Source organism: Gallinula chloropus (assembly GCF_964237585.1).
Source record: "Gallinula chloropus genome assembly, chromosome: 2".
Classification (NCBI taxonomy): domain Eukaryota; kingdom Metazoa; phylum Chordata; class Aves; order Gruiformes; family Rallidae; genus Gallinula; species Gallinula chloropus.
In genome coordinates this window covers 470,252-495,114 of record NC_140086.1, presented here as the reverse complement: position 1 = coordinate 495,114, position 24,863 = coordinate 470,252, and the positions used below count along the sequence as shown (strand labels likewise).

General features: G+C 66.3%; 2 protein-coding genes across 3 annotated transcripts in view; both read right to left on the bottom strand.

Moving 5' to 3' along the window:
* PUF60 (poly(U) binding splicing factor 60) overlaps nucleotides 1-751 on the bottom strand; it is a 31,998-nt gene extending 31,247 nt beyond the window's left edge. For both annotated transcript variants that reach the window (XM_084279940.1, XM_084279941.1), the window contains exon 1: nucleotides 719-751. In XM_084279940.1, the coding sequence (XP_084136066.1) occupies nucleotides 719-745 (27 nt within the window). In that variant the 5' untranslated portion in view covers nucleotides 746-751. The remainder of the gene's footprint in view (nucleotides 1-718) is intronic.
* Nucleotides 752-4,956: 4,205 nt separating this feature from the next.
* NRBP2 (nuclear receptor binding protein 2) overlaps nucleotides 4,957-24,863 on the bottom strand; it is a 30,597-nt gene continuing 10,690 nt past the window's right edge. The window contains exons 2-18 of the mRNA XM_084260186.1: nucleotides 23,781-23,903; nucleotides 23,108-23,209; nucleotides 22,794-22,883; nucleotides 20,803-20,843; nucleotides 20,617-20,711; nucleotides 20,345-20,368; nucleotides 20,063-20,146; nucleotides 18,655-18,710; nucleotides 15,839-15,934; nucleotides 14,413-14,545; nucleotides 14,180-14,282; nucleotides 14,007-14,057; nucleotides 13,533-13,668; nucleotides 10,733-10,786; nucleotides 10,292-10,355; nucleotides 9,161-9,216; nucleotides 4,957-5,435 (exon numbers count right to left, since the gene is read on the bottom strand). Of these exons, the coding sequence (XP_084116312.1) occupies nucleotides 5,367-5,435; nucleotides 9,161-9,216; nucleotides 10,292-10,355; nucleotides 10,733-10,786; nucleotides 13,533-13,668; nucleotides 14,007-14,057; nucleotides 14,180-14,282; nucleotides 14,413-14,545; nucleotides 15,839-15,934; nucleotides 18,655-18,710; nucleotides 20,063-20,146; nucleotides 20,345-20,368; nucleotides 20,617-20,711; nucleotides 20,803-20,843; nucleotides 22,794-22,883; nucleotides 23,108-23,209; nucleotides 23,781-23,903 (1,377 nt within the window). The 3' untranslated portion in view covers nucleotides 4,957-5,366. The remainder of the gene's footprint in view (nucleotides 5,436-9,160; nucleotides 9,217-10,291; nucleotides 10,356-10,732; nucleotides 10,787-13,532; nucleotides 13,669-14,006; nucleotides 14,058-14,179; nucleotides 14,283-14,412; nucleotides 14,546-15,838; nucleotides 15,935-18,654; nucleotides 18,711-20,062; nucleotides 20,147-20,344; nucleotides 20,369-20,616; nucleotides 20,712-20,802; nucleotides 20,844-22,793; nucleotides 22,884-23,107; nucleotides 23,210-23,780; nucleotides 23,904-24,863) is intronic.

Below are 24,863 nucleotides of genomic sequence, written 5' to 3'. Positions count from 1 at the left end.
CCGTGTGCTCGCTCCAAACGCCATCAGACACCCAGGGCTCCCCTCAGGAGCGCTCAGCACCCCCAGACGCCGGCAGCCCTCCCTCCCTGCACACACAGCGCCTCACTGGCTCCCCGTGTCCGTCCTGCACCGCTCCAGCTAGCCAGAGCCCCGAGGGCCGGTGCGAGGGCGGCCGAGCGGCTCCCGGGGAAGCTCAGACAGACAACAAACCAGGCCCCGCCACAGGCGCCCCAGGGAAACGCTCGGGGAAAGCGCTACCGAACGTTCCCGAAGGCTCAGAGCGCTCCCGCTGCAACCCAAGGCCGCCGGGACCCCGCCGGGGCCGCGCCCGCCCTGGGCCGCAGTCCCCGCAGGAGGCGCCGGGTCCCGGCACCGCGGGCGGCCCGAGCGCCCCGTCCTCCCCGCCAGCGACGCGGCGGAGCCGGCACAGCCGGGCCGGGGGACGCGGCCTGCGCGTCCAGCCGCTTCCCGCAGCTCCGGAGCCGCTGCCGGGCGCCCCGCAGCCGGGAGAGCGCCCGGGCGGCCCGGCCCGGCCCGGCCCGGCGGGGAGGGAGCGGCGGCAGCGACCAGGCCGCAGGGCCCGGGACGCCGCGACCCGCCGGCGCCGCGGGGACGGGCGCAGGCTGAGGGGCCGCCCGCGGCCGCCGCAGGGCCCCGGGACCCCCCCGGCCCCGGCCCGGCCTCCCGAGCCGCCCCCCGCCGCCCCCGCGCTGCTCACCAGGGAGATGGTGGTCGTGGCCGCCATCTTGTCCACCCCGTCGGCAGTCGGCGCGCGACTCTCGCGAGAGCTCTGCGCTGCTGCGCGCGAAGCGGAAAGCGCTCGCGGGGCGGCGGGCGGAACGTCTCGCGAGAACGCCGGGGGCGGGGGGAACGGGGAGGGCGTCACGTGGCTGGGGCGAGCCGGTCGGGCTGGCGCCATCCTGGCCCCTTGTGAGGGGGCGTGGCCAGAAGGGGCGTGGCCTGTGCACGGAACCAATTGGGGCGTGTGGGGCGGGGCCGCTCGAACAGGCCTGGCTTGGCTCGGCCCCTCCCGGCTGGACTCGGCTCCTTCCGGCTGGACTCGGCTCGGCTCCGCTCGGCTCCTCCCGGCTGGACTCGGCTCCTTCCGGCTGGACTCGGCTCGGCTCCACTCGGCTCCTCCCGGCTGGACTCGGCTCCTCGGGGCTCGTCCCTGCGCAGCCCCGGCCCGTTGTCCCCCGCGGGTCCTGGGCCGGCGCTGGGTCCGTCCCGGGACTGCGGAGCCGCAGCCCCTCCCGCCCCTCCCCGCACCGAGCCGGAGCCGCCGCCGGCCGGGCCCCGGCTCACGGGGCGGGTGCAGCCCCGGGGCCGCCGCGGGGCCGCCCGGGAACTGCTCGGGACGAGCGGCCCGGCCCCGCCCGGAGCGGAGCCCCCCCGATACGGCCCCGCTCGGAGCCCCCCCGGCCCGAAGCGGAGCCCCCCGGCCCGGCCCCTCCCTGCCCACCCCGGAGCGAAGCCCCCGGCCCGGCCCGGCCGCGGGGGATGCCGAGGGGCGGAGGGGCGGGCGGGTGGTCGCGGGTCCCGGGCGGGCTGCAGCCGCCGGGGGCGGTTCGGGGCGGGGTGGTGGCCGAGGCGGCTGGAACAGGCGCTGAGCCCGGTGCCCGGTCTCGGGAGGGGGTCAGCGGCGCCCCTCCCCCCCCCGGCGGGGTCCGGACCCCCCAAACCGGCTGGAGCGCGTGGCCGCCGCTGCCGCTCGGGACGGGGCCGCGTCCCCGTGGGGCCGTGTCCGAGCTGCCGGGGCCCGGCTGCCGCTTCCAGCCAGCGCCGGGGGGCGGGGGGGCGGCTGACACCCCTCGGGGCCACGCTGCCCTCCAGCCAGAGCCGGGCCGGGCGGGGAGAAGCTCCGTGAGACGCGAGAAGGGCCAGGGCAGGGTCTGGCCCCGGGGCAGTATGGGCTGGGCTGGGCTGTTGGGGGGCAGGGAAGGGGAGGGGGCAGGGGGACTGCAGGGGGGCCATGGCCAGCACTGTGCCCTCCTGGGGCAGGGAAGGGGAGGGGGGGCAGGGGGACTGCAGGGGGGCCATGGCCAGCACTGTGCCCTCCTGGGGCAGGGAAGGGGAGGGGGCCAGGGGGACTGCAGGGGGGCCATGGCCAGCACTGTGCCCTCCTGGGGCAGGGAAGGGGAGGGGGCCAGGGGGACTGCAGGGGGGCCATGGCCAGCACTGTGCCCTCCTGGCCCAGCAGGCTGATGCCATCCCGGGCTGTATTAGAAGGGGGGTGGTTAGGAGGTCTAGAGATGTCCCTCACCCCTCTACTCTGCCCTGGTGAGGCCACAGCTGGAGTATCGGGTCCAGTTCTGGGCCCCTCAAGTCACGAAGGACACGGCAGAGCCCAGCACAGGGACACTGGGGTGATGGAGGGAGGGGAACCCCTTCCTTCTGAGGAGAGGCTGAGGGGTGAGCTCATCCCTGGCTGTACACATGTGAAGGGGGAGAGGCAGGAGGATGGAGCCAGGCGGTGCCCAGAGCATCCAGGGAGATGCTCCAGCCTGATGGGACACGGACCTGGGCAACCCGTTCAGGGGGAGCAGCGGCTTGGACTGGATGATGGGAGAGGCTGGAAGGGACCTCCTGAGATCTGGAGTGGTCCCACCCGACCCCAGCCGGTGGTGTACTGGAAACACCCCGTGGTACTGGTCAGTGAGCTCCCCACTGCTCCCTGCAGCACAGCCAGGAGCAGGGAAATCCACTGCACATCCATCCCAAGCAGTGGGAGGAGAGAAGGGGAGGGGAGCTGAGCGAACTGGCTCACTGGGCACAGGAAGGGATCTCTCCCTTCACAGGGGCAAGTGCAAACTCGATCTGGAGAAAGAGGCTGGAACCAAGCAGCTGGGAGATGGTTTCTGCACCGAATTCCTTCTCAGCCCAGTTTGCCTGGGTTCACAGAATTCCAGACTGGGCTGGGCTGGGAGGGACCCCAAGGGTCCCAGAGCTCCAACCCCCTGCCACAGGCAGGGACACCAACCTCCAGGCCTGGAGCTACACAAGGTTGCCCAGGGCCCCAGCCAACCTGGCCTTGGACACCCCCAGGGACGGGGCACCCACCCCCTCTCTGGGCAGCCCCTTCCAGCCCCTCACCACTCTCTCTGCAAAGAACTGCCCCCCAGCCTCTTCTCTCCCCCTTCCCTCCTCCAGCTTCACTCCAGCCCCTTGTCCTGCCAGTCTCTGCCCTTTAACAAGCCCATTCCCCTCCTGTTCCTGGGGTCCCTTCAGGGACGGGGAGGCTGCAGTGAGGTCCCCCCACAGCCTTCTCTTCTCCAGGCTGACCCAGCCCAGCTCCCTCAGCCTCTCTCCATGGGGAGCTGCTCCAGCCCCCTGAGCATCCCCGTGGCTCCTCTGGCCCCTCTCCACCAGTCCTGTGCATGGATGAGGTCGCTGCACCCTGGGAAGCGGCTTCACGTCTCCGCTGAGGTGCAGGGGGGACTCAGGAGTCGCCCAGAGGCTCCCTGGGGCGAAGCCCCGACCAGAGCAGCTGCTTTCAGTGGCTTTATTGATCCGTCAGGTGGAAACGCCGGCGCAGCGGGAAGCAGGACGCAAGCTGGACGCTCAGCGTGGCCCCTGAGCGCGGCAAACCCGGCCCGGCGCAGTGCCAGAGGCGCGGCGAAGCGCGGGCAGCGTGACGCAGGCGGTGCCATGGGGAGCACCCGGCCCTGTGCTGACACCAGCTGGTCCCACACGGCACAGGGTGAGCAGCATGGGGTGGCACGGCACGGTGCAGCATGGCATGGCTCTGGTGGCACGGCACAAGGTGAGCAGCGTGGGGTGCCACGGCTCTGGTGGCACCACTCTGGCGGCACAGCTCTGGCAGCATGGCACAAGGCGAGCAGCGTGGGGTGCCACAGCTCTGGCAGCATGGCACAAGGCGAGCAGCGTGGGGTGCCACAGCTCTGGCAGCATGGCACAAGGTGAGCAGAGTGGGGTACCACGGCTCTGGTGGCACAGCACGGCTCTGGCAGCATGGCACAAGGTGAGCAGCGTGGGGTGCCACGGCTCTGGTGGCACCACTCTGGCGGCATGGCTCTGGCAGCACAGCACGGCTCTGGCAGCATGGCACAAGGCAAGCAGCACGGGGTGGCGCAGCATGGCACAGCATGGCACAGCATGGCTCTGGTGGCATGGCACAAGGTGAGCAGCGTGGGGTGCCACGGCTCTGGTGGCACCACTCTGGCGGCACGGTGCGGCTCTGACAGCACGGCGCAGCTCTGGCAGCACAGCACAAGGCAAGCAGCACGGGGTGCCACGGCTCTGGTGGCACAGCATGGCACAGCTCTGGTGGCACAGCATGGCACAGCTCTGGTGGCACAGCACAGCTCTGGCAGCACGGCACAAGGCGAGCAGCATGGGGTGGCACAGCGTGGCTCTGGCGGCATGGCACAGCACAGCATAGCACAGCATGGCACGGCTCTGGCAGCACAGCATGGCACGGCATGGCACAGCATGGCACGGCACAGCACGGCTCTGGGGTGGCTCTGGCAGCACAAGTGAGTCCCACTCGCCCCTCTCACGGGCCCGGCGTGAGGTGGCAGCAGCTGAGGCGAGTGAGTTCCCCTTCTCCAGGCTGAGGACTGAGCTCCAGCCCCCCGGAGAGGCAGGGAAGGAGGAGGCACCGGGGTGCCCCCCTAGGGCGCCGAGACATTTCGAACAGGCTGGGGAATGACAAGGGGGGTGTTCAGCACCGGTGAGGATTCCACCAGCCCACGTGTTGGGATGCAGCTTTGGATTTCTGGAATTCCTTCTCCTGCCATTCCAGGTCCCACCTCCTCCTGCCTTCAGCACACACAGAGATGTGCCCTGCTCATCACAGGGCATCACAGGGGCTCAGCTGTGCTGGGGAAACCTCAACAGAACAGGAGAATCTGGGAGCAAAGGATGGGATGTGGGGATGGGAACCAGCACGGAGCTTTCCCAGCCCCCTCCTCTCCTCCCTTCTGCCAGTACCACCAGCTGGCAAAGAGGGAGAAGCAGCTTTGGGACCCGCAGTGCAGAAAGCTCATCATTCCCAGAGGGAGATTTATGGGTTGGGGGGGCTTCTTGCAGCAGCTTTGCATCTTCACCAACACCATCGGGAAGGGGCTGTGGGGTGCTGCCCCCCTGCCCCCTCCCTCCGGCTCGGGCGTGGGGAGCAGAACACGAACTCCTGCTCAGTCCTGACGTCTCAACCTGTGGTTTCTCATCTCTGCTGGTTACTCCTCCTCTTGCCTCACCCCCCACAGCTCAGGTGGACACCCCTCAGGACCGCAAAGCTTCAGCCAGGAGCGAGGGGGGGGGTCAGGGGTCTCTTCCAGTCGGGCATGCTCCCCCCTCCCCGGGGCGCAGGGGCTCCGCTCTGTGCCAGGCTGCAGCCGGGTGACTCACAAGGGAGGAGACCGGTGTTTGTGGAAGGCGTTTTCCAGGAAGGCAGCCAGCTTCTCACAGTCATCCTGAGGTAGAAAACACACCCACAGATCAATTCGGCTTCACTGGACACCCACAGGCTGGTGGGGGTTGGAGGGACCTCGGGAGACCCCCCCAGTCCCACCCCCAGAGCAGGGTCCCCTCGAGCTGCACAGGGCAGCGCCCAGGATCAGGGGTTGGGATGGCTCCAGAGATGGAGGGAGACCCCACAACCTCTGTGGGCAGCCTGGCCCAGGGCTCTGACACCCTCCCAGCAGAGAAGTTTCTCCTCAGGCTCAGGGGGAACTTCCTCTGCTCCAGTCTGTGCCCACGGCCCCTTGTCCTGTCCCTGGGCCCCCCGACCACAGCCTGACCCCTCCTCCTGAGCCCACCCCTCAGGGGTTGCTCAGCACTGAGAAGATCCCCCTCAGGCTTCTCTTCTCCAGGCTGAGCAGCCCCAAGTCCCTCAGTCTCTCTGCCCCAGAGATGTTCTGGTGCCCTCAGCATCCCCACAGCCCTTTGCTGTCCCCTCTCCAGGAGCTCCCTGTCCTTCCTGCCCCGGGGACCCCAGCCCCACACACCCTGTTCCCCTTGAGGCCTCCCCAGGGCAGAGCAGAGCAGAGGGGCAGGAGAACCCCCTGCCCTGCTTCCCACACTCCTCCTGATCCCCCCAAGATGCCCCTGGCTTCCTTGGCTGAGGCCACGGTGCTGGTCACGCTCAGCCCAGCATCCCCCAGCACTCCCAGGGCTTTTCCCAGCGCTGCTTCCCAGCAGGTCCCCCCATTCCTGTCCTGGTGCCAGGGGTTGTTCCTCCTGGGTGTGGGACCCTGCACGTGCCTGGGTTGAGCTTCCTTAGATCACCCTGGCTCAGGTCCCCAGCCCAACTCCCTCTGCCCAGTGACTCCATCCCAAACCCCTGGATTCACAGCTGAGTTTTGATATGGGAGGAGAACAACTCACACACACACTGGGAACACGATCCATAATGATCCCATGGGGACACACAGCCACTGGTGATCCCATGGGCACACACTGCCACTGGTGATCCCATGGGGACACACAGCCACTGGTGATCCCATGGGCACACACAGCCACTGGTGGGCCCATGGGGACACACAGCCACTGGTGATCCCATGGGGACACACAGCCACTGGTGATCCCATGGGGACACACAGCCACTGGTGGTCCCATGGGCACACACTGCCACTGGTGATCCCATGGGCACACACAGCCACTGGTGATCCCATGGGGACACACAGCCACTGGTGATCCCATGGGGACACACTGCCACTGGTGATCCCATGGGCACACACAGCCACTGGTGGGCCCATGGGCACACACTGCCACTGGTGGTCCCATGGGCACACACAGCCACTGGTGATCCCATGGGGACACACTGCCACTGGTGATCCCATGGGGACACACTGCCACTGGTGATCCCATGGGGACACACTGCCACTGGTGGTCCCATGGGCACACACAGCCACTGGTGGTCCCATGGGCACACACAGCCACTGGTGATCCCATGGGGACACACAGCCACTGGTGATCCCATGGGCACACACAGCCACTGGTGATCCCATGGGGACACACTGCCACTGGTGATCCCATGGGCACACACAGCCACTGGTGATCCCATGGGGACACACAGCCACTGGTGATCCCATGGGCACACACAGCCACTGGTGATCCCATGGGGACACACAGCCACTGGTGGGCCCATGGGGACACACAGCCACTGGTGATCCCATGGGGACACACAGCCACTGGTGATCCCATGGGCACACACAGCCACTGGTGATCCCATGGGGACACACTGCCACTGGTGATCCCATGGGCACACACAGCCACTGGTGATCCCATGGGGACACACAGCCACGGGTGATCCCATGGGGACACACAGCCACTGACCCCTGGATCTCCAGTTGGCCTCTGTGCCTGTCTGTGCATCCCCACTGCTACAACACTAATTAACGTGACTCTGCTGGTCCAGCCCCTGTTTTGTACAGAAATCCCTTTCCTGACACTCTTTTTACCCTAACGAGAGGGTTTATTCCTTGGGAAGGAGATGACTGGCCGACCCCAGGGGGTGCAAAGGGTGTGGGTACCACCAAGGGGCCTGGAACCGGCAGAATCAACCTCAGGATTCTCAAATGGAAACTTCTCGGTGCTCAGAGGCCCCTCGGCCACCCAGCTGCCCAGGACCAGGCCCCACAGAGCTGAGCCCAGGACCGGGCCCCACAGAGCTGAGCCCAGGACCGGGCCCCACAGAGCTGAGCCCAGGACCGGGCCCCACAGAGCTGAGCCCAGGACCGGGCCCCACAGAGCTGAGCCCAGGATCGGGCCCCACAGAGCTGAGCCCAGGATCGGGCCCCACAGAGCTGAGCCCAGGACCAGGCCCCACAGAGCTGAGCCCAGGACCAGGCCCCACAGAGCTGAGTCCAGGACCGGGCCCCACATGCTGAGCCCAGGACCGGGCCACTTCCCCAGAGTTTAACGAGGCCCGAATCAGTTCCAGGCCCCAGAGGGAAGTGGGTGGGTTCCCGTGCAGCAGAGACCTCAGAGAGGGGAGGATGTGTTAGGAGCAGGTAACCTCCTGGAAGAGAGAGACAGGAACAGGCCGTGTGCCCCCGTGTCCCTCAGATACTGATAAACTGATAACCACTGATCAGATCCCCTCTCAGGCTGCTTCTCTCAGGGCTGACCGGGTGATGCTCAGCACCAGCGCTCAGCCATAGAATCACAGAATAGAATCCCAGCCTGGGCTGGGCTGGGAGGGACCCCAAGGGTCCCAGAGCTCCAACCCCCTGCCACAGGCAGGGACACCAACCTCCAGGCCTGGAGCTACACAAGGTTGCCCACGGCCCCAGCCAACCTGGCCTTGGACACCCCCAGGGATGGGGCACCCACCCCCTCTCTGGGCAGCCCCTTCCAGCCCCTCACCACTCTCTCTGCAAAGAACTTCCCCCCAGTCTCTCCTCTCCCCCTTCCCTCCTCCAGCTTCACTCCAGCCCCTTGTCCTGCCAGTCTCTGCCCTTTAACAAGCCCATTCCCCTCCTGTTCCTGGGGTCCCTTCAGGGACTGGGAGGCTGCAGTGAGGTCCCCCCACAGCCTTCTCTTCTCCAGGCTGACCCAGCCCAGCTCCCTCAGCCTCTCTCCGTAGGGGAGCTGCTCCAGCCCTCTGAGCATCCCCGTGGCTCCTCTGACCCCTCTCCACCAGCCCCACATCTTCCTTGTGTTGGGCCCCAGCTCTGGCCACAGGACTCCAGCTGGGGAGGGCAGAGCAGAGAGGGACAATCCCCTCCCTGTCCCTGCTGCCCCCCCTCTGCTGATGGAGCCCAGGATCCCATCGCCCTTCCCAGCTGCAGGAGCCACTGCTGCTCAGGGGGAGTTTCTCATCCACCACAATCCCCAAGCCCTTCTCAGTCACCGCCAGTCCCCGAGCCCCTCAGCCACCTCCCATCGGTGCCTCAGAGCGCGATGTCCCGGGCACGGCCCAGCCCTTGGCCAGGCTGGGTCACCTGTCCCGGCCACGTCCCCTCCCAGCTCCCTGGGCAGGACGAGAAGCTGAGGAGCCCTCGACTGTTTGGCAGCAACTAAACCACCCGCGTGCTGCCGGCAGCGCCCTCATCCCGCATCCCCGTAACACGGCCGGTACTGAGAGCGCAAAACTCCCTCCCGGGCCAGACCAGGACAAGGTGTCCCCGTTCTGGGGCCGGCCCTGGCCGCGCCGTGTGGGCCTGAGTTGGGAAGGAGGGAGGGAGTTCCCTACCTCGTGGATGAATCCGTAATGCACCAGCTCGGTGGCCAGGTCCTTGGAGTTGTCGGCTGGGGGGTGAGAAGACCAAAGCTCAGCGCGCTGGCGGTGCCCCATCCCCGCGCTCAGCACGCCCGCGCCACGCGTCACCGCGCTCCACGCGCTCTGGGGCACACGCTGAGCGGTCCGAGCCACGCCGGGCAGGACCAGCCCCACCTGGCCCGCAGCCCGCTGCCCTGCCCGGCGCGTCTCTCCGAGGTGGTTCTGCTTGCTCTGGCTCAGCAGGAGCAGCAGGCAGGTCGCTACCTGCCCGCAGGATCCGGGGCGCTGCCCAAGCAGCAGCTCCCCAGCGCCGCTTTCCAAGCTTTGTGCTCGGGTGAGAGGCAGCAGAGGGACTCCAGCCTCCCGGCCTTCCTGTTTTAGGAAGGAACCTGCTGTGCTGAACCTGCTCTGAGGAGACGCACACAGATTGATTTGGGCTGGAGGGACCTCTGGAGATCCCCCAGTCCCACCCCCAGAGCAGGGTCCCCTCGAGCCGCACAGGGCAGTGCCCAGGGTCACGGGGTCTGAATGTCTCCAGAGATGGAGGGAGACCCCACAACCTCTGTGGGCAGCCTGGCCCAGGGCTCTGCCACCCTCACAAAGTTCCTCCTGACATTCCCATGGAACCTCCTCTGCTCCAGCTGCACCCGCTGCCCCGTGTCCTGCCCCTGGGCATCACTGAGAAGAGCCCGGCCCCGGCCCCCTTCACACACTTCAAACACTCATGAGGTCACCCAGAGAGACCCGGGTCCCTTCCCCAGAGCCATGAGCTCCCTCCAAGACCCCACCTTGTCCCCTGAGAGGTACCACAGAGACCACTCCCCCCCCAGGCCTGGGGGATGCATTCACCTGTGTCACCCACGACCCGCACACCGCGTGTGCCCGGTGACACACGTGTGCTCCAGGGCGCTCCCAGCGTGCAGGTTCCCACCACACACAGGGCCTGAGTGGACAGGAACCAGCACCATACCAGGACTGGGTTTAGTCCACCCTCCCAGCAGGAGGGGGACAGGAAAGCTGCCTGTGCCCCCGGTCTGTGCCCAGCCCAGCCGGGCCTGGATGTGCCCAGGGCCCCGAGCAGCCCCCACACTCGCCCCAACCTACTGGGCAGCAAGTCGTAGCTCAGCTGGCGGTGCAGTTTGTCCTCCAGGATCAGCAGAAGAGTGAGCTGTGGAGAGGAGAGAGGAGAGCCCTTCACACACACCTTCACACACTTACAACTAAAGGGAGGAAGGGTTAGATTAGAGACTGGGGGGAAGGTCTGTGCAGAGAGAGTGGTGAGGGGCTGGAAGGGGCTGCCCAGAGAGGGGGTGGGTGCCCCATCCCTGGGGGTGTCCAAGGCCAGGTTGGCTGGGGCCCTGGGCAACCTTGTGTAGCTCCAGGCCTGGAGGTTGGTGTCCCTGCCTGTGGCAGGGGGTTGGAGCTCTGGGACCCTTGGGGTCCCTCCCAGCCCAGCCCAGGCTGGGATTCTGGGATTCTCTGATTCAGGGATGGGCTCAGAGAGGTCCTGCCCCACGGCCCCACGCAGAACAGCTCCACACTTACGTGCCACTGGGTCTTGTCCTCGTTCAGCTCCATGTTACACTGCATCTGCACCACCTGCAAGGGGCAGAACGAGCAGCAGCTCAGATGCAGCCCCTCTGCCCCATCCCAGCCCGCTTCTCCAGGCATGACTCCCAGATTCCCCATCAAACCTCTTTAATCAGGGGTCCCCACTGCCAGCCTGACCTTCCCCTTCTACCCACAGTTCTAGGGAATGTCTGGGTGGAGCAGCTGAGGGTTCACGTGGTCCAGTGTCATTGTCAGCTGAGAGGTGGGCACAGGAGCCCTGGGCAGGGTGACAAGGAACCCTGCTGCTCCACTCACCCCTAGGCCTGCCCCTAAAGCTCTGCTCAACTCCTGGCTATGTTTTAATATCACACTTCCTCAGGTCCTCATGGGATGACCAAGCCTTAAACCAGATGGAAGAGCACAACCACGAGCTGGAAGCGCCCAACAACGACATCCAGGTTGTCTTCTGGAAGCCCCACATGGCACCACAGAGCATCCCTGTGTGTGTTAGATAAATCAGTGTTTCCAGTAATGAGTGAGCTCTGGGTTCCTGTGAAGGAACTGGGTCAGCTTCGAGCTCCAGGGTGTCAGCTTCACCCACTGGCTGCTCCTCCGGGGTCCCGTGAAGTGGTTCACACCACAAGTCCCACTGTCCAGGCAAAGGAGAGCCAGAGAGAGCGTGTGACTGCTCAGCCCAGGAGGCAGGAGCCCGGTGAGGAACCAAGGCCCCTGTTCCACACAGACTCCACAGGCTCCCACCCATATTCCCCAGCCCAAGCCCGCTGTGTGCCTGTCCTGCCTCTGAGCGAGCACCTCCCTGCCACAAACAGCCCTGGCACTGCAGGCTCTGCCAGGACACTCGCTGTCCCCTGTCCTGTGCCACCTCCAGGGCTCCCACTTCACTGTCCCCTGTCCTGTGCCACCTCCAGGCCTCCCACTTCACTGTCCCCTGTCCTTTGCCATCTCCAGGGCTCCCACTTCCCTGTCCCCTGTCCTTTGCCACCTCCAGGCCTCCCACTTCACTGTCCCCTGTCCTTTGCCATCTCCAGGGCTCCCACTTCCCTGTCCCCTGTCCTTTGCCATCTCCAGACCTCCCACTTCCCTGTCCCCTGTCCTTTGCCATCTCCAGACCTCCCACTTCCCTGTCCCCTGTCCTTTGCCATCTCCAGGGCTCCCACTTCTCTGTCCCCTGTCCTGTGCCATCTCCAGACCTCCCACTTCCCTGTCCCCTGTCCTGTGCCATCTCCAGACCTCCCACTTCCCTGTCCCCTGTCCTGTGCCATCTCCAGACCTCCCACTTCCCTGTCCCCTGTCCTATGCCATCTCCAGACCTCCCACTTCACTGTCCTGTGCCATCTCCAGACCTCCCACTTCCCTGTCCCCTGTCCTTTGCCATCTCCAGGGCTCCCACTTCTCTGTCCCCTGTCCTTTGCCATCTCCAGACCTCCCACTTCCCTGTCCCCTGTCCTGTGCCATCTCCAGGGCTCCCACTTCTCTGTCCCCTGTCCTTTGCCATCTCCAGACCTCCCACTTCCCTGTCCCCTGTCCTGTGCCATCTCCAGACCTCCCACTTCCCTGTCCCCTGTCCTGTGCCATCTCCAGACCTCCCACTTCCCTGTCCCCTGTCCTATGCCATCTCCAGACCTCCCACTTCACTGTCCTGTGCCATCTCCAGACCTCCCACTTCACTGTCCCTGTCCTGTGCCATCTCCAGACCTCCCACTTCTCTGTCCCCTGTCCTTTGCCATCTCCAGGCCTCCCACTTCTCCTGGAAGAGCCGAGCTGTGTGTCCCAGGGGCTGCTCCATCCTCACCCGCTGTCAGCCCTGTGCTCCTGGATGGCCCCGGGAGCTGCCTGTGCTGGAAGGGCCCTCAGAGACCCCCTGCCCCCACCCCCGGCACGGGCAGGGACACCCTCACTGGGGTGGGGGTGTGTGGACATCACTGGGAAGGCTGGTGACGCCCGGGGGTGTCACTGTCACCCGCTCCCCACCTCTCTGCCCGAGCAGCCCAACGGCACCCTGGCTGGTGTCGGACCCACAGGTCTGGGAGGGGATGGTGCCCCTGGACTGGGCACCCTGGCCACGAGGCACCGAGCACGCCACGTCACGCCACGCCGTGCCATGCCCTGCCACACTGTGCCACGCCACGTCATGCCATGCTACACCACGCCATGTCATGCCACGCCATGCCATGCTACGCCACGCCACACCATGCCACATCATGCCATGTCATGCCATGTCACGCTATGCCACATCATGCCATGCCACACCACGCCACACCGTGCTGTGCCCTGCCACACTGTGCCATGCCCCACCATGCTATGCCACGTCACGCCACGTCATGCCATACCACACCATGCCATGTCATGCCCCACCACACCACATCATGCCATGCCACGTCATGCCCCACCATGCCACACCATGCCCTGCCACACCACACCAGAGAGCTGCCCGCGGGCGCACGAGGAGGGAGCACAGAGCCGAAGAAGAGGAGCCCACAGGGCTGGTCCAGGAGTCTCGGGTAAGAGGGACCTCCCCAGCTCCCACCAAAGGGACCACCACCGCCCTGGGGCAGCAGGGAGAGCTGCTCCCACCCCAAAGGGTCCACCACAGCCCTGGGGCAGCAGGGAGAGCTGCTCCCACCCCAAAGGGACCACCACAGCCCTGGGGCAGCAGGGAGAGCTGCTCCCACCCTGGCTGGGGTCCAGGGCACGGCTACAGGGAGCGGCACTCTGGCAGCAGGGTGTGCTGAGTGGAGACCCTCCACCTGTCCCCACCTGTCCCCGACCTTACCTTCCTGGTCTCCACATCGAAGGGCTCAGGGGTGGGGGTCTTGGCTTTCTGAGGGTCCTCCTGGGGCTGGGAGAGGGCGCGTGGGAGGGCGTGGGGTCTGGAAACAGCGAAGTTCATCAGGGGGTAAATCCCATTCCTGGTGCAGACAGAGAGGGGGGACAGCCAGCTGAGCCCTGTCCTCTGGCAGCCCCCGCCATGGCCCGGCCCCGGCAGCGCGGCGAGGATGCGGCAGGTGACCCTGCGCCCCTCGGCCCGGCTCGCACCGGGGGCACCACAGAGGGGTCACCACAGCGGGGTCACCACAGAGGGGTCACCACAGAGGGGTCACCACAGAGGGGTCACCACAGAGGGGTCACTCATGACGTGCTGTGAGAACGGGATGCTCTGACCCCGGCTCTGTGCTGCCCGGGGCGCTGAGGAGGACACAGAGACACAGACCAGGCTGGGCAGACCCACCACCACCTCCCAACCCACCTGACGTCTTCTAGGAACTTGTCGAGCTCCAGGAAGGAGACCTCTGAGTACCTGGGGGAGAAACAGAACGGGAGAGTCACCAGGAGAGGCAGGAGAGGGGAGAGGGATGGGGAATCCCTGTGCCACGGCACCAGAGTGCCAGGCTGGGCGCCAGCTCCACCCCTGACCCCCACCTCCACTGCGCTCCGGGCCGACCCTCCCTCCGGATCTCGGCCATCACCATGTTCAGGTCCAGTTCCTTGATCTTCTCCTCCACCACGTTCTCTGGCATCAGATCTACGGACAGAGGGGCTGTCAGTGGGGGGTCCCGCGGCGCGCAGCCCAGCGAGGGTCTGCCCGGCTCTGCCCCTCTCCCCGGGCTCTGGCAGGGCGCAGAGGGGCAGGGGGTCCCTGGGCTGGTGCTCACACTGGTTGTTGATGAAGCAGTGGGCTGCCAGCAGCTTGAGGGAATGGACCTCGAAGAGCACGCGGTGGAAGAGCAGGCTGTTGGCTGTGGGACGCTTGTCTGGGTTGAGTGTCAAGCAGGAGAGGATGAACTCCTGAGGGGAGGGGAGAGGCAGGAGCTGGGGGCAGGGGGGACACAGCCCCCTGCACCCCACCACTGCCAGCCCCAGCTTCCCAGGAAGCAGATTTCACAGAACCACAGGGTTGGAAAAGACCTTTAGGATCATCCAGTCCAACCATTCCCATCCTGAGCTGAACCAGCTCCCTGAGCACCTCATCTCCCCTCTGTTCAACACCCCAGGGGGTGACTCAGCCCCTCCCTGGGCAGCCTGTGCCACAGCCCCACAACTCTGCCAGGGAAGAGCTTTGCCCTCCCAGCTGAGCTGACCCTGCCCTGGGGCAGCTTGAGCCCATTGCCCCTTGTCCCATCTCTTGTCCCCTGGCTGAGAGACCATCGCCCACCTCTCTGCACCCTCCTGGCAGGGCAGAGCAGGGGGGAGAAGGGCTCCCCTCAGCCTCCTCTTCTCCAGGCTGAGCACGCCCAGCTCCCTCAGCTGCTCCTCACAGGATTTGCCCTCCAGCCCCTTCCCCAGCCTGGTTGCCCTTCTCTGCACTCGCTCCAGGACCCCCATGTCCTTCTGATGCTGAGGAGCCCAGAACTGGACCCAGCACTCCAGCTGCAGCCTCCCCAGTGCCCAGTCCAGGGGCACAATCCCCTCCCCAGCCCTACTGGCCACGCTGGCTCTGACACAAGCCAGGCTGCCCTTGGCCTTCCTGGCCCCTGGGCACACTGCTGGCTCGTGGTCAGCCTGCAGCCACCCAACACCCCCAGGTCCTTCTCTGCCTGACAGCTCTCCAGACAGTCTCCCCCCCAGCCAGTCTTTCAGGCACCTCCAGCCCCGGGCAGGGCAGGCAGGGGTGCCCCAGGCAGGCAGGATGCTGCTTGGGTGCCCACCACAGCCCGGCCATGGGACTGCTGCTCCCTGCTTGCCCTCTCCAGGGAGGAGGATGCAGTGCCAGCCCAGCAAAGGGCTGTGGGGGGTGGGGGGTGGGTATGGATTGAAGCTGGAGGAGGGAAGGGTTGGATTAGATATTGGGGGGAAGTTCTTTGCAGAGAGAGTGGTGAGGGGCTGGAAGGGGCTGCCCAGAGAGGGGGTGGGTGCCCTGTCCAAGGCCAGGTTGGCTGGGCAGCCTGTCCCCTCACCACTCTCTCTGTCCAGAACGTCCCCCCAGTCTCTCATCTCACCCTTCCCTCCCTTAGGCCCCAGTCTGGTGTCACCCCAGGCTGGGCCTGACATTCCAGGTCCCACCAGGGGGAAGGATGCTTGTGGGGAGCTTCTGGCTGCAGGGGGGTGCCCGAGCCCCCCGGGCTCAGCAGCCGCTCTCACCCGCATGTTGGGGTCGTCCAGGGAGTGCCGGGCGCGGGAGATGGCCTCCTCCGACACACGCGTGTCCCCGTTGGTCTGGATCTCCAGCACGGCCATCTGGGGAGGGACAGCCCTGTCACCCTCTGCCCTGTCACCCACAGCCACGTCACACACAGCCACGTCACACACAGCCACGTCACCCCACAGCCACGTCACCCACAGCCACGTCACCCACAGCCACGTCACCCACAGCCACGTCACCCCACAGCCCTGTCACCCACAGCCACGTCACACACAGCCCTGTCCATCCACAGCCACATCACACACTGCCCTGTCACCCACAGCCACGTCACCCACTGCCACGTCACCCCACAGCCCTGTCACCCACAGCCACGTCACACACTGCCCTGTCACCCACAGCCACGTCACACACTGCCACGTCACCCACAGCCACGTCACCCACAGCCACGTCACACACAGCCACGTCACACACAGCCACGTCACACACAGCCACGTCACACACAGCCACGTCACACACTGCCACGTCACACACTGCCACGTCACACACTGCCACGTCACCCCACAGCCCTGTCACACACTGCCACGTCACACACTGCCACGTCACCCCACAGCCACGTCACCCCACAGCCACGTCACACACTGCCACGTCACCCCACAGCCACGTCACCCCACTGCCACGTCACCCCACTGCCACGTCACCCCACTGCCACGTCACCCCACAGCCACGTCACACACTGCCACGTCACCCCACTGCCACGTCACCCCACTGCCACGTCACCCACTGCCACGTCACCCCACTGCCACGTCACCCCACAGCCACGTCACCCCACAGCCACGTCACCCACTGCCACGTCACCCCACAGCCACGTCACCCCACAGCCACGTCACCCTCTGCCCTGTCCATCCACAGCCACGTCACCACACTGCCCTGTTCCTCCACAGCCACGTCACACACTGCCCTGTCCATCCACAGCCACGTCACCCTCTGCCCTGTCACCCCACAGCCACGTCACCCACTGCCACGTCACCCCACAGCCACGTCACCCCACAGCCACGTCACCCACTGCCACGTCACCCCACAGCCACGTCACCCCACTGCCCAGCCCTGGGTCAGCCCCTGAGCGCTTCCCAAGGGGACATCCCCGGGCAGGGTGGCAGCTCCTCGCTGGGACACACAGGCCAGACCCACCTCTGGTTCTGGCCGCAGCTCTGCCCAGGGGCTCCACATCCCTCCCAGTGCTCCCTGGTCACTGTGTCCCTGCCCTCAGGGCCCATTTCTTGCCTTCCAGGGTGCTCCCAGCTGCCCAGGGCTCCCAGGGGGACAGGGATGGGGGGCTGCTCCCAGGGGGGACAGGGATGGGGGGCTGCTCCCAGGGGGGACAGGGATGGGGGGCTGCTCCCAGGGGGACAGGGATGGGGGGGCTGCTCCCAGGGGGGACAGGGATGGGGGGCTGCTCCCAGGGGGGACAGGGATGGGGGGCTGCTCCCAGGGGGACAAGGGATGGGGGGGCTGCTCCCAGGGGGACAAGGGATGGGGGGGCTGCTCCCAGGGGGACAAGGGATGGGGGGCTGCTCCCAGGGGGACAAGGGATGGGGGGCTGCTCCCAGGGGGACAAGGGATGGGGGGGCTGCTCCCAGGGGGGACAGGGATGGGGGGCTGCTCCCAGGGGGACAGGGATGGGGGGCTGCTCCCAGGGGGACAAGGGATGGGGGGGCTGCTCCCAGGGGGGACAGGGATGGGGAGCTGCTCCCAGGGGGACAAGGGATGGGGGGGCTGCTCCCAGGGGGGACAGGGATGGGGGGCTGCTCCCAGGGGGACAAGGGATGGGGGGCTGCTCCCAGGGGGACAAGGGATGGGGGGCTGCTCCCAGGGGGACAAGGGATGGGGAGGCTGCTCCCAGGGGGGACAGGGATGGGGGGCTGCTCCCAGGGGGACAAGGGATGGGGAGCTGCTCCCAGGGGGACAGGGATGGGGGGCTGCTCCCAGGGGGGACAGGGATGGGGAGGCTGCTCCCAGGGGGGACAGGGATGAGGGGGCTGCTCCCAGGGGGGACAGGGATGGGGAGGCTGCTCCCAGGGGGGACAGGGATGAGGGGGCTGCTCCCAGGGGGGACAGGGATGGGGAGGCTGCTCCCAGGGGGGACAGGGATGAGGGGGCTGCTCCCAGGGGGGACAGGGATGGGGGGCTGCTCCCAGGGGGGACAGGGATGGGGATGCTCCCAGGGGGACAGGGATGGGGGGCTGCTCCCAGGGGGGACAGGGATGGGGGGGCTGCTCCCAGGGGGACAGGGATGGGGAGGCTGCTCCCAGGGGGACAGGGATGGGGAGGCTGCTCCCAGGGGGACAGGGATGGGGGTCTGCTCCCAGGGGGGACAGGGATGGGGGGGCTGCTCCCAGGGGGGACAGGGATGGGGGGGCTGCTCCCAGGCGGGACGGTGCAGCCGGCACCGGCAGCCCCGCGGTGTGCCCGGGCACGCTGAGCTCGGCAGTGTGTGTCCTCTCAGAGCAGCACAGTCTGCCCATGCCCACAGCCCCCCGCCCGGGGCTGTCACAGCCCCGGGAGGAAGAGGAGGCACCGGCAGAGACACCCAACAGGCACCAGCACCACGAGCTGCACCCAGGGCAGGGGGGACATGGCAGCAGGAAACAGACCCCGCAGAGGCGTCTCCACTGGCGCAAGGGGACCCCAGCTCGCAGTGAGGGCTGGAGGGGGCAGGAGGGGGGCAGCAGGACCCCTTGGGCAGCCCCCCAGGTGTGCAGCAGGCTCAGCAAGGAGACCCCTGCCCGGAAGCTGCCGCAGCCGCCCCGCTCCGTACCTCCAGCGCGCACATCCCGAAGGAGAAGATGTCCACGGCCGTCCCGTCAGCCCGCTCTGCGGAGCCAAGCCAGAGCCACCTCAGCACAGAGGCACCAGCCACACAGCCCCTGGGACCAGCCCCCTGCCCTGCCCCAGGCCCACAGAGCCCTCTGCCCCACAGCCCTGCCTCCCTCTGCTCGCCCCCAGCCCGCACACGGCTCCTCACAGCTCCTGCACAAACCTCTCCCATTTATCCCCCTCAAATTCACCCCTGAATATCCCAGGCAGGGATCCAATCCTGCCTTCCCAGAGGGCAGGATGGCTCTTCACTCCCCGCTCCCTCCCTGTTGTGACATGTCACGTGCTTCTGAGTGTTCCCAAACTTTCAGCTCTGGGATGTTCCTACACAGAGACCCCCACCCACGTTACCCCCCAGCCATTTGGTACAGACTCACAGAGCTGTAGGGGTTGGGAGGGACCCCCAGAGCCCATGGGGTCCAACCCCCTGCCCAAGCAGGGTCCCCAGGACAGGGCACACAGGTCCAGAAGGGTCTGGAATGTCTCCAGAGAAGGAGACTCCACACCCCCTGGGCAGCCTGTCCCAGGGCTCCCTCACCCTCACCACAAGACCCTCGGTGAGCACAGGGGGTACCCCGCGGTGCCACAGACCCATGGTGTGAGCACAGGGGGTACCCCGCAGTGCCACAGACCCATGGTGTGAGCACAGGGGGTACCCCGCGGTGCCACAGACCCATGGTGTGAGCACAGGGGGTACCCCACGGTGCCACAGACCCATGGTGTGAGCACAGGGGGTACCCCGTGGTGCCACAGACCCATGGTGTGAGCACAGGGGGTACCCCGCAGTGCCACAGGCTCACGGTGTGAGCACAGGGGGTACCCCGCAGTGCCACAGACTCACGGTGTGAGCACAGGGGGCACCCTGCAGTGCCACAGACCCATGGTGTGAGCACAGGGGGTACCCTGCAGTGCCACAGACCCATGGTGTGAGCACAGGGGGTACCCCGCAGTGCCACAGACTCACGGTGTGAGCACAGGGGGCACCCTGCAGTGCCACAGACCCATGGTGTGAGCACAGGGGGTACCCTGCAGTGCCACAGACTCGTGGTGTGAGCACAGGGGGTACCCCGCGGTGCCACAGACCCATGGTGTGAGCACAGGGGGTACCCTGCGGTGCCACAGACCCATGGTGTGAGCACAGGGGGTACCCCGCGGTGCCACAGACCCATGGTGTGAGCACAGGGGGTACCCTGCAGTGCCACAGACCCACGGTGTGAGCACAGGGGGTACCCCACAGTGCCACAGGCTCACGGTGTGAGCACAGGGGGCACCCCGCGGTGCCACAGACTCACGGTGTGAGCACAGGGGGTACCCCGCAGTGCCACAGACACCCCCAGCCCCGCACTCACGGCCGTACTCCGGCGGGAAGAAGTGGAGGTTGCGCAGCTCTTCCCTCTCGATCCTGATGGGGCTCCGCAGGTCGTCGGGGAGGGCTGGGGAGGGGGGTGAGACTTTGGCATCACAGCTCCTCTCAGCCCTGAGGCAGCGGGGATCCCTGTGTACCCCGGCCCATGCACAGCACCTGTGGGGCACTCGATCCCAACGGAGACCCCGCTGTGGTTCCCTGGGGCACGAAGACCCCCTGCCCGCAGAGCCCAGGGAGGGGGTGGGTGTGGAGGGGGGACACTCACCGTTGGCAAACACCCTGTGCCAGACTGTCAGCCAGCGCCGAGCCAGGAGCAGATGATGGGTAGGACGTCGTGGAGCAGAGGGACAAACAGAAGGGGACGTTAACCCTGTGCCTTTCTGGGGTGATCCCCAGGGGACCCCCAAGGGACCCCACAGCTCTCCCCCCATCTACCCAGCTGGAAGCCCCTCGGCACATCCCCCCCTACGACCCCCAGTCCCTCAGCCAGCAGCATCCCCGTGCCACCCTCTCAGCGTGGGGGCTGCAGCGTCCTACCTGAGCCGATCTTGATGAGCCCGTTGTGCTGGATGAAGATGGTGTCGCTGGTGAGGTTGCCGTGGATGATGGGGGGCTCGCAGGAGTGCAGGAAGCTGGGGAACCCCAAGCTGCCCTGAGCACGGCGCCCGTGCCCAGCCCAGCCCAGCCAGGGGCCGGCAGCCCCCAGCGCCACGCAGAGCTTACCTGAGAGCAGACAGGATCTGTGTGCACCAGCGCTTCCAGGCCTGCAGCAGAGACCAGAGCCCTCCATCAGAGGAGCCACCAGGCAGCCAGGCAGGGCCATTCCCACCCACCCCACGCCCAGGGAATTCCAGCCCCGCAGAGACCGACACTCAGAGACGAGCCACACGCTCATCTCCTTCCAGCCCCGGCTCAAACACCATCAGAGCTGAGAGCTCGTCCCTGTGGCAGACAGAGACCCCCAAGAGCTCGTCCTTGCATCAGACAGAGCCCCCCAAGAGCTCGTCCCTGTGGCAGAGACCCCCAAGAGCTCACCCCAAGAGCTCATCCTTACGGCAGACAGAGCCCCCCAAGAGCTCATCCTTACGGCAGACAGAGCCCCCCAAGAGCTCGTCCTTGCAGCAGACGGAGCCCCCCAAGAGCCCGTCCTTGCAGCAGACAGAGCCCCCTGAGCCCCCAGACCCAGCGGGACCGCGGGCAGCCCCGTTGCAGCCGCAGCAGTGGGGTCCCTGCGTGTGGCTCGCCCGGTACCCACCAGCAGCGAGGGGCAGTTCCAGGGGCACCTGACTGCACTGGTGTGACATGGAGCTGCCTGCTGGGCTGGAGGGGTTGGGCACAGGGTACCCCGAGCTCCTCAGTCACAGCCAGCAGACACCTGCCCACAAAACCCTCGGCCAGACCCAGGACTGGGTGTGCAGGTGACACCAGTGCTGCAGCCCGAGCGGTAGCGTAGCCCTGGGGAGGTGGAGGAGGCACAGGCCTCCTGAGCCACGATGCACCCCAGAGCCATCGGCACCACGCAGGGACAGTCTTGTTTGGGTCCAGTCTCCTTCAACATCTTTATCCATGACCTGGATGAAGGGATGGGATGTTCCCTCAGTGGGTTTGGAAACAACACTGAGCTGGGAGGAAGCGTTGATCTGCCTGAGGGTGGGGAGGCTCTTCAGAGGGACCTGAACAGGCTGGACCGATGGGCTGAGCCCAACGGGATGAGGTTTAACAAGGCCAAGGGCAGAGTCCTGCCCATGGGACACAACAACCCCCAGCAGCTACAGGCTGGGAGAGACTGTCTGGAGAGCTGTCAGGCAGAGAAGGACCTGGGGGTGTTGGGTGGCTGCAGGCTGACCACGAGCCAGCAGTGTGCCCAGGGGCCAGGAAGGCCAAGGGCAGCCTGGCTTGTGTCAGACCCAGCATGGCCAGTAGGGCTGGGGAGGGGATTGTGCCCCTGGACTGGGCACTGGGGAGGCTGCAGCTGGAGTGCTGGGTCCAGTTCTGGGCTCCTCAGCATCAGAAGGACATGGGGGTCCTGGAGCGAGTGCAGAGAAGGGCAACCAGGCTGGGGAAGGGGCTGGAGGGCAAATCCTCTGAGAAGCAGCTGAGGGAGCTGGGGGTGCTCAGCCTGGAGAAGAGGAGGCTGAGGGGAGACCTTCTCCCCACCTCCCCTGCCCTGCCAGGAGGGTGCAGAGAGGTGGGTGATGGTCTCTTCAGCCAGGGGACAGGAGATGGGACAAGGGGCAATGGGCTCAAGCTGCCCCAGGGCAGGGTCAGCTCAGCTGGGAGGGCAAAGCTCTTCCCTGGCAGAGTTGTGGGGCTGTGGCACAGGCTGCCCAGGGAGGGGCTGAGTCACCCCCTGGGGGTGTTGAACAGAGGGGAGATGAGGTGCTCAGGGAGCTGGTTCAGCTCAGGATGGGAATGGTTGGACTGGATGATCCCAAAGGTCTTTTCCAACCCTGTGGTTCTGTGACATCTCCCCGCAGCAGCGAGCGGCACGTTCCCACCCCACAGTCAGGTCCTGAGAGCAGGACCCATTCCTGGGCTGTCCTGGGCAAGCTCTGCTCTTCCCCAGCACTCATGAGATGCCACCTCCCTGCAGAGTCCCTGGGTGGCTCAGGGGCACCCACAGACCCTTTGCTGCACCTTCCCAGAGCCAGACACCCTCTCCATGCCAGCCCCCTGTGCCCGGGACGCCCTGGGTGTGCTCCCAGGGAACCTACCCTGGCATTCATGGCCTTGTGGTTCTTCTTGGTTTTCTTCAGGAACTGTTTCAGGCTCCCTGAGGACACGTACTCCGTGATGAAGATGACCTGGAAGGGGGGAGCAGCGTCAGCCTCCCGGCAGAGCCAGCGCTGGGCACGGCCAGCGGCACGCAGCCCGAGACAGGCTGAGGGCAGCAGCGTCCCAGGGGTGGAAGGGGAGCCGCAGGGAGCAGGGTGAGGAGCAGAGCTGGGATCCCACCCACCTCCCACCAGCATCCCCCACCCCTCCAGCCCAGAGACCCCCAGCCGCTGCGCCCCTGCGCCCTCCCTACCCGCGCCTTGGAGTCCTTCACGTCCAGCCAGTATTTGTGGAGCTTCACGATGTTGGGGTGATCCACAAGCACCAGCTGCTCAAACATGGTCTTGATCTTCTCCTGGGGGCAGAGGGGAGGTGAGGCAGCAGGTCCTGGGATGGGGCAGGACACTTCTGAGGGCAAGGGGGCTGGGGAGCAGGGTGAGCCCTGGCCACGGGGGAGGCTGGTTGGGGGGCAGAGGACACGGGGTGCTGAGTCTGAGGGGGAAGCCAAGGGAAAGCACAAGGTGGAGAGCAGGAGCAGAGCACAGCACAGCACAGCACAGCACGGCAGGCTGGGGCTGGCACTGCTGCCCAAGGCTGCGATTGATCACTGATTGATTGATTGATTGGTTGATTGGCACTGCTGACCCAAGCTGTGATTGACTGATTGGTTGGTTGACTGGCACTGATGACCAAAGCTGAGATGGACTGATTGGTTGATTGATTGATTGGTTGATTGGTTGATTGATTGGCATTGCTGCCCAAAGCTGTGATGGATTGACTGGTTGATTGATTGGTTGATTGATTGGTTGATTGGCACTGCTGACCAACCCACGCTGCTGCCTGCCAAGAGCAGGGATGGGTGCTGTGGCTCAGGAAGGGGCAGGTCTCAGGGGGTGGCCAGTCCCTGCCAGGGAGGCACAGCTCACCTCGTGTGCTTTAAAGGCCTTCTTGTCGGTGAAGAGCAGCTCGTTCCACACCACCTCCACGCCCTCCTCCGTGTCCATGGCCAGGAAGGTGCTCTGGATGCCTGGCATGTTCCCCTGGTTCACCTGCGAGGCAGGGGGAGGTGTGAGACAGCCAGGCTGGCTCCAGCCCCACGCAGACACGGCCAGTCTCTGCCATCACCCCTGCAGAGGACTCTGGCTGCAGGAGGCTCCAGCCAGGACAGGGTGCATGGAGCAAGCCCCAGCCTGCTGCCTGCTGCGCCCGGCCCTGGGGACCTGCCTGGTTCAGAGCTCAGGCTGTTCCTCCAGGCCCTGAGGGCATGGGAGGGAGCCAGCAACTGGGGGTGGCTCCCACACCACCCCCTCTCCGCTCCTCTAGGCCAACAAGAAGCTGGTGGCTTCCTGGTGATGGTCACCTGCTGACCCTGCTCCTGTTCACTGACAGGGACTCCCAAGGGGACCCCCATGGGCACCCACTGCCCAGCAGCCGTGGGGTAGCAACCCCCACCCATGGCTGGTGGTCACAGGGAGAATTAGAAGGTCCAGGCACACCAAAGCCACGGCATCCTCTCCTCTAACACCCCAAGGGCACTGGGGGCATCCCCAGGCCCTGCAGACCCTCTGATGAGCTGCACCCCGGGACCCCCATGGCTCTGCAGACCCCCGGGACCCCATGGGGATGGGCTCTGCAGACGCCACATCCAGCACAGACCCAGCTGCAGCAGCCCCGTCCCCATCTCAGCCTCTGCCCATCCCGCCGTGAGGGCAACACCAGGCGCCCAGGCTCAGCCCCAGCCCAGGGGAGACCCACTCATGGCACCGGGACCCCCCAGGACCGGGATCCTCCCTCCTGGGAGCAGCACCTGCTGCCTCCCGGCTGCCGCGCGCACGGGGCTCTGCGTGGCCCTGGCTCTCCCCTCCCAAAATCCTCCGCAGGGGAGCAGGCTGCTCCCCCTCCCTCCTCCCGCGGGCAGCCGGGGCCGGGCCAGGCCCGTCCGTCCCCCCAGGCCCTGGCAGCGTGGGCAGCTGCCCTGTGTCAGGGGCAGCCAGCTGAAAAGCCGGATT